This window comes from Medicago truncatula, chromosome 3 (genome assembly GCF_003473485.1).
Source record: "Medicago truncatula cultivar Jemalong A17 chromosome 3, MtrunA17r5.0-ANR, whole genome shotgun sequence".
Taxonomy (NCBI): Eukaryota; Viridiplantae; Streptophyta; class Magnoliopsida; order Fabales; family Fabaceae; genus Medicago; species Medicago truncatula.
In genome coordinates this window covers 27,039,295-27,047,590 of record NC_053044.1, presented here as the reverse complement: position 1 = coordinate 27,047,590, position 8,296 = coordinate 27,039,295, and the positions used below count along the sequence as shown (strand labels likewise).

Genomic DNA, 8,296 nt, shown 5'->3' with positions numbered 1-8,296 from the left:
TCAAAAAAGGGGTAAGATTTCTCTCCAATTTCCTCTCCTCCCAAACCCTTCCCTCAAGTCCCCTACACTCCAAACTCACAAGTAGAGCCTCAATGCATCTTTGAAAGAATTATGTTTTTTACTTACATAACTCTTGCGCTTCCAAATATACCAGAAGCTCCATTTTAAGCTTCATTTTTAAAGTTCAAGTCAGGCTACTTGAACTCATATGGAGAACCAGTACAATTGTGAGAGATAAACATTGTAAAACAAGTAACCCAACATAAATGAATACCTGCTCATCATCAATTTATGAAGAATGAATCAGTTCCTAATGGAAGAGTGTTTGTTAGGTGTTCTGAAGATTCAGCCAATTATTGCTAAATACCCATTTGGCAAGTATCATTAACAATTCATAGAAGCTTTTGTTTTGTCAATACCCGAGAAAAGGTGTACGTACACTCCAAATTGGACGTAAAAGAAAAAGAAATTTAAAACTACCTTGTCACAGGGGTTTAATGCATGAGTACTTGAACCTTCAAGTTCAACAATGATGCCTTTGGAAGGATCTTCAGCAATTCCCTGGACACACCATAAAAGTTATAAGTGAACGGAACAATAGTTGTAGATCTTAGCATAAATCAGCAATATATGAAAGAGTTTTACTTGTTCCTTTTGGATGGCAGGCAATTCTCCTTCAACAACATTGACATCAATTAGAGCATCCTGCAATTATGCTCAAGTAGACAGAATGTTTTAGGACTATGGTGTAATTACACTGATCTAACAATTTGAGCCGCAGATACTTTCAGGTAAGGCCGTTTAAAACTACCTCACAGGGGCTTAAAGCATGATTATTTGAACCTTCAACACCGAGGGCTCTGGAAGGATCTTCAGAAATACCCTGGACACAAAATAAAAGTTTTATGTGAACGGAACAATAATTGCATATCTTAGCATCAATTAGCAATATGTGAAAGTGTTTTACTTGTTTATTGTGGATGACAGGCAATTCTCTTTCGAGAACAGCAATATGACATCAATAAGAGGATCGTACAAAAAAAAAATTATGTATATAGAATGTTTTAGGACTTTCTTGTAATTAAATTGATCTACCAATTTGAGCCTTAAATACTTTCAGGTAAGGCTGTTTAAAACTACCTCATCACAGAGGTTTAATGCATGATTATATGCTCTTTCACCAACGATGGCTTTGGAAGGATCTTCAGAAATACCCTGGACACACCATAAAAGGTTTATGCAAACGGAACAATAATTGCAGATCTTAGCATAAATAAGTAATAGGTGAAAGCGTTTTACATGTTCATTTTGGATGACAGGCAGTTTTCCATCAAAAACAGTAATATTGACATCAATAAGAAGATCCTGCAATTTATATTCAAGTGGATAGAATGTTTTAGGAAAATGATGTAAATAAATTAAACTGATCTAACGATTTGAGCTGCAAAGCCTTTCAGGTAAAGCCGTTTAAAACTACCTCGTCACAGAGATGTAATCCATGATTATACGACCTTTCACCTACAATGGCTTTGGAAGGATCTTCACGAATAACCTGAACATACCATAAAGGTTTTATGCGAGTGAAATAATAACTGGAGATCTAAGCATGAACTAGCAATATGCGAAAGAGTTTTACTTGTTCATTTTGGATGACAGGCAATTTTCCATCATGAACAGTAATATTGACATCAATAAGAGGATCCTGCAATTTATGTTCAAGTGGATAGATGTTTTAGAACTATGATGTAATTAAACTGATCTAACAATTTGAGCCGCAAATACTTTCATAAAAAGGCTGTTTAAAACTACCTCGTCACAGGGGTTTAATGTGTGATTATTTGAACCTTTAGGAGTGATGGTTTTGGAAGGATCTTCAGAAATACCCTGGACAGACCATAAAAGTTTTATGTGAACGGAACAATAATTGCAGATTTTAGCATGAATGCAATATGTGAAAGAGTTTTACTTGTTCATTTTGGATGACAGGCAATTCTCCATCAAGAACAATAATATTGACATCAATAAGAGGATCCAGCAAATTATATTCAAGTAGACAGAATGTTTTAGGACTATAATGTAACTAAACTGATCAAAAAATTTCTGATAAGACCATTCAAAATTTATGAATTTGTTTAATTTTCCCTTATAGGGGGACAGGCTGTTTTGAAATGCTTTTGAATAAAGTTTTTATAAGATTAAGTTTACAAATAATTTCGACCGATAAGAAATCCAGGACATTAGATATGCATTATTTTACTACAGATCAAAATGACATATATGAAAGACTTCATTTTCTTTGGCATTACACAATAACATCATTTTCTCTGTTAGGAAGTCAAGGAAGGGAAGGGAGGGGGAGCCTTTGGAAAAAGAAAGGCGGAAGTGGAAGGAATGAAAGGATTTGGGAGGGGGGGGCTTTGGAGTTTATTTTTCTTTGTTATACAAAATACCCTTAATTTGAGGGAACTCAAAAAATGTATTGGAAAGAATATTTTGGAGGGTTTAGATAAATTATTCAAATCCAATCTATGTTATTATAATACTCTCAAAATTTAAAATATTTTAATTATAGTGATTCGTTTATCATTCTCTACAAAACCACTCTCAAAAAAAGGTGTAAGATTTCAATCTATTTTCCACTCTTCTCATTCCCCCAAAAAATCCTTACCTCTCTTCCCCTCCAAACTCGCAAGCTCCATTGTTAAAGTTCAAGTCAAGCTATTTGAACTCATATTAAGTACCAGTACAGTTGTGAGCTGTGAGTGCGAGTAATTTAGTTAAACATTTTAAAACAAGCTACCCAATAGGATTACTTGCTCATAATCGATTTCTGAAGAACAATCGGTTTCTTATGGAAGAGTGTTTGTTGCGTATTTCTAAGATTCAGTCAATTCCTTGTCAAATACCCATTTGGCAAGTATCATAAAAAATTCATAGAAGCTTTCTTTTTGTCAATACCCGAGAAAAGGTGTCTAAACACTCCAAATCAGATGTAAGAGAAAAAAGAAAAAGAAATTAAGAACTACCTCATCACAAGGGTTTGATGTATTATTCGAACCTTTACCAGCGACGGCTTTGGAATGATCATCAGAGATAACCTGAACACAACATAAAAAATTTATGCAAATGGAACAATAACTGCAGGTCTAATCATGAATTAGCAACAAGTGAAGAGTTTTACCTGTTCATTTTGGATGACAGACAATTCTCCTTCAAAATAAGTAATATTGACATCAACAAGAGGATTCTGCAAATCATATTCAAGTCAATAGAATGTTTTAGGACTATGATGTAAGACCGTTCAAATTTTATGAGTTGATTTATTTTGCCCTTGTTGGGGGTTAGGTTTTTTAAAAATGCTTTTGAAGAAAATTGTTCTAAGATTAAGTTTACAAACAATTTCAACCCAGATGTTATATAGAGCAGACCTCCAATGTTTACTCTTTGACATCACATTCACCAAAAATTGGCAGTAGCCGACCCTTTTACTAGAGGGATATTCATATTATCCAAAGTAAAATAAAGACTAAAACTTTTCAATATTACTCTTATAAACTTGGTATTCTTAAACTCTAGTAGTAATTAAATTGGAACGGAAACTCAATGATGGAATAGATTTTCTAGATACTATAAAAATTTAAATACATGCCTCAACAAATATTGTGGAGTACAAGATACCATGAAACATAGAAGAATGCAGACCAAAAATAACAATGCAATAGTGTTATTAAAATAGAAACCAAAGTACATGACAATAGAAAGGCTTCTTTTGATTATTCTAGGTCTACTCGTGTAAATTCCCTTATTATTCAATCTCCAACAAGTAACTTGTTACCCATTGCCAACCCACTTTGTATTTAAATTATACTCCCATTTCCCCAAAGCCCTTCCCACCCCTCCCCTCCAATCTCACAGGCAGTGCCTAAATGCATCTTAGAAAGAACTATTATTGTTTACTTATACAACTCTTGCATTTACTAATATACTAGAAGCTCCATTTTAAGCTTCTTTGTTAAAGTTTAAGTCAGGCTACTCTAACTCATATGGAGGCATCAGTACAGTTCTGAGTTGTGAATACGGGTAATTTAGATAAACAACGTAAAACAAGCTAACCAATAGGAATGCCTGCTCATCCTCAATTTCTGAAGAATGACCAGTTCCTAATTGAAGAGTATTTGTTCCGTGTTTTGAAGATTCGGCTAATTCCTTGCCAAATACCCATTTGGCAAGTATCATGAAAAATTCATAGACGCTTCCGTTTCGTAAGAAAAGAAGTCTGAAAACTCCAAATTGGATGAAAAACAAAAAGGAATTTAAAACTACTTCGTCACAGTGGTTTAATGCATGATTATTCAATCCTTCACCAGCGATGGCTTTAGAAGGATCGTTAGAAATACCCTGAGCACATCATAAAATTTTTAAGCAAATGGAACAATAATTGCAGATTTAAACATGAATTAGCATAATGTGAAAGAGTTTTACTTGTTCATTTTGGATGGCAGGCAATTCTCCTTCAACAACATTGACATCAATTAGAGCATCCTGCAAATTATGTTCAAGTGGATGGAATGTTTTAGGAGTATGATGTAATTAAACGGATCAAACAATTTGAGCCACAGAGACTTTCAGTTAAGGCCGTTATAATTTTTGAATAGGTTTATTTTGCCCTTATTGGGGGTTAGGTTTTTTTAAAATATTTTTGAAGAAAATAGTAAGCCGGCCCCACTTAGTGGGATAAGGCTTGGTTGTTGTTGTTGATTTTGAAGAAAATAGTTAAGATTAAGGTTACAAACAATTTCAACTCATATATTATCCAGAACTAAACTACAATGCTTATTATTTTACATCCCATTCACCAAATATTGGTAGTGGCTGACCCTTTTCCCTGTAGGATAATCACATTAGCCAATGTAAAATAAAGACTAAAATATTTCAATATTATTCTTATGAAATTGGTATTCTTAAACGCTACTAGTAATTAAAATGGACAGGAAACCAAATGATGGAATAGATTCTTTACATACTACAAATATTTGGAATGCAGACCAAACATAACAATGCAAAATGGTGCATTTAATTAAAATCAATAGTGTTAAAACTTAAAATAGAACCCAACTTCTTATTCAGAAGGCGGCTTTTGATTATAAGTAATTCATTTAGCTACAAATATATTATTTGAAAATACTTGCCATACATATTGTTAAGAGTCTCCCATTGGATAAGAGATGGTCTGGACAAGTGTTTATAAGTGGGGGTAATCCTCAACTCACAGGCCGGTTTTGTGGGGTTGTGTTAGGCCCCGACTACAAATTATGAGATGTATCGTAAATACAAGTCAAAATTCTTTAATTGGTAATTTTCACCATAATACCTTATTTCATGGCATTTTGATTTGTGATCTTTTACTTTGTTAATAAAAGGGGGTGCCTGAATCGTGATTAGATAACATGTCAATAATTTGACATATTAGAATTTGACGTATGACTAAGATACTTATCATCCTCCATCATGTATTCTTTTCCCTTATCTCTACTCTCTAATAAATTTTATTTTCTTATCCCTAATAATAAGAGACTATGCTTCTTTTCCTATCCAAAAGCACTTGTGTAAGATATCGCAAAATCGATAATTTATAATGAATCCATCACCAAAATCATTTGATTTCAAACTGATTGTTAAAATTGTCTGCAAAGTTAATCCCACTTAGCATTTGCAATTGGCTTTCAATTGCAAAATAAATCATAAGAAAACATTAAATGCTCCGTCTTACATACCAGATCACTTTGCTCAACAGAAAGATCTACTCGTCCCTTACTGAGATCTCTAAGTTTCCTCTGCATAGATAAGAGAAAGACACGGAAAATATAGTTATATTTGCAAGATGCGGACAATAAAAGGTATTGAGAATGCGGCAAACGAGTATGGTCAACAGGAATCAAAAATGAAAAGTAAAAAAGGAAGCATAAATCATGCAACAGGCATATCATATAAAAATGCATCATGAAATATAATGAATGGCAATGGATTAGTAGAGTTTGACACAATAGTAGCAGAAGTTAAAGAAATATATAACAGTTGCTAATAATTTATCAGAAAGGATTGATATAAAAAAAAGTGTATTGCACATCAGATATTCAATGTTTTTTTTTTAACGATCTGAGAGATATTCAATACTCCCTCCGTCCCAAATTGTATGTCGCTTTAGAAAAAATATTTGTCCCAAATTGTATGTCGCTTTACAATACCAATGAAAAATTAATGTTACTTTTCCTATTATATCTTTAACTATTTATTACTCTCTCTTCTTTCAATTCCTTCATTTATCTTTCCTATATCATTTATTGAGGACAATTTTGTAAAACAACTCATAATATCTCTTTCCCACACAATATTAATTACATTTCTTAATATGTGTGAAATGCCCAAAACGTCATACAATTTGGGACGGAGGGAGTATTTTACTTCAAAACTAAATTACATATCCAAAAGACCTTTTTTATTTTGGCATAACACAACAACATCATTTGACCTGTGCAGTCATCTCCAACAAATGTATGAGACTTGTGTTGTTGGTCTACTTCAAATTATGTACAGAAGTTGAACCAAGCATTTCGTCAAAACCATACTTGTTACCAAAATGACTAACCTTTTTGGCCCAAACGATGCCGCATGCATTACATAATGTTTTTTCTCCAGCTGGCCCATGGCGCATAAGAGGAGTATTATTTTCGTTGTCTACACAATGTTGACATCTACGTCTAAAAGACAAGAAAAAAGAAAAATTCTGAAAAAATTATGCATTTAAAATCTCTCTCACACCGTCAAAAGAACCACTACGTTTAAAACTTACAAAGATGTAGGATTGCGAGAGCTATCTCGACCAGCACTCAATGTTGAATCACACTTTGAGAAATCAGGGATTTGCTTCAAGGATTTAAACTGCCTATTCTTCTGACGCATCCTAGCAAGAAGTAAAAGTGAACAAAAACATAACCAAATATATAAACAGAAATGAATGCATAAATTTCAAAAACAAACAACAACAGTACATTATGTCCCTCACTCTAAAATATTTGATCATGCTCGACTCTAAAATTTACTTCCAAAGCAAAAAAACGAAATAAAATGACAGTTTCTTACATAGACGTGTCCCTCCTAATCCTCTTCATCAACTAGACAATAACTCTTGAACAATCCCCTAGTTTTGCCAAAGTTACTGCTTCTATCTGAAAACCATTTCAAAACCAAATATTAGTAATCACAACACTAATATTACAAAGTTCTATTATTCTTATCACTTTCAAATATTTTATCCAACTTCAGGTACATAAAACGTGGAGAACTTCACAACAAGTTCAAAAAGAGAAAGAAAAGACTACAATTCTCTCTAAACCATTGTGAAGAGACATAGCACAACACAAATTTCAAACAATACAGTTAAGAACACAAAGTAAATCATGCCAAGAGCTTGAGCAATACTCATATCAAACTACATAAGTGTGAATTCAAATAAGGAACTATAACTGCAAGTTATATATAGCACACACTTCTAATCGAAGGTGTACCTGGTGTTCGACATCGACAAGACACCGATTACATTCGATTTTGTCATTTTCTTAAATTATTACAGGTGTTGACCTAATAGTGTCTGATACGGTGCTGTATTTATAGCACCCACACTTCTAACTGAAGGCAAGCTTATCCGGTGTCCGACACCGACACACATTATTACATTCAATTTTGTCATTTTATTAAATTATTTAGCAGTGTCTACGTGTGAGTGTCCTGTTCAGTGTATTTACCGGTGTCAATGCTTGATAGATGAGCAATATAGGAAAAAAGTAACTGGAAGAAACTTATTGATGAAGCAAGCAACGAAAACTTACTGGGCAAAGTTGGTGGAGAGCGTTGGTCCAATCGAACAGTGAAAAGGAGAAGAGCGAGCAGAATGGTGGAGAAAACCCTTATTTGGGTTTGCAGAGAGAAAATTAAATTAAGTACGAGAGGTTTATGTTAAGAGTCACACCTCACAAGCCGATTTTGTGAGATTGTGTTAGGCCAACCACCATTTCTACATGGTATCAAAGCCTTTCACGATTCTTTGAGCCACCTGTTGTTATTAGATTTCCGTTATCGGGTCACCCGTCGTTTATGTTCACGCTTCAGATGTGTAATCCTGAATGTAAGGGGATGTGTTAAGAGTCCCACATCAGTTAGGAGTTAATACTCAAATGAAAGGGAAAATCGAAATATTAACATAGGACAAAAATACATTTTATGTGAATAATTATGAACA

General features: G+C 33.6%; 1 protein-coding gene across 7 annotated transcripts in view; it reads right to left on the bottom strand.

The window, feature by feature from the left end:
- The window catches only part of LOC11445335 (uncharacterized), a 10,347-nt gene extending 2,311 nt beyond the window's left edge, over positions 1-8,036 (bottom strand). The window contains exons 1-18 of one of the 7 annotated variants that reach the window (XR_005645112.1): positions 7,887-8,036; positions 7,141-7,226; positions 6,851-6,961; positions 6,647-6,758; positions 5,775-5,834; positions 4,483-4,542; positions 3,182-3,247; positions 3,027-3,098; positions 1,967-2,041; positions 1,810-1,884; positions 1,637-1,702; positions 1,478-1,552; positions 1,300-1,365; positions 1,141-1,215; positions 812-883; positions 646-705; positions 481-561; positions 127-274 (exon numbers count right to left, since the gene is read on the bottom strand). Coding sequence is in view for 6 of the 7 variants with exons in the window: in XM_039831245.1 (XP_039687179.1) it covers positions 481-561; positions 646-705; positions 812-883; positions 1,141-1,215; positions 1,300-1,365; positions 1,478-1,552; positions 1,637-1,702; positions 1,810-1,884; positions 1,967-2,041; positions 3,027-3,098; positions 3,182-3,247; positions 4,483-4,542; positions 5,775-5,834; positions 6,647-6,758; positions 6,851-6,961; positions 7,141-7,169 (1,155 nt within the window). In the remaining variant the exon portion in view is untranslated. Of the gene's footprint in view, positions 1-126; positions 275-480; positions 562-645; positions 706-811; positions 884-1,140; positions 1,216-1,299; positions 1,366-1,477; positions 1,553-1,636; positions 1,703-1,809; positions 1,885-1,966; positions 2,042-3,026; positions 3,099-3,181; positions 3,248-4,482; positions 4,543-5,774; positions 5,835-6,646; positions 6,759-6,850; positions 6,962-7,140; positions 7,227-7,565; positions 7,692-7,886 lie in introns of those variants that run through there. The other 6 variants (XM_039831245.1, XM_039831249.1, XM_039831246.1 and 3 more) reach the window with 6 other exon arrangements.
- Positions 8,037-8,296: the final 260 nt, after the last annotated feature.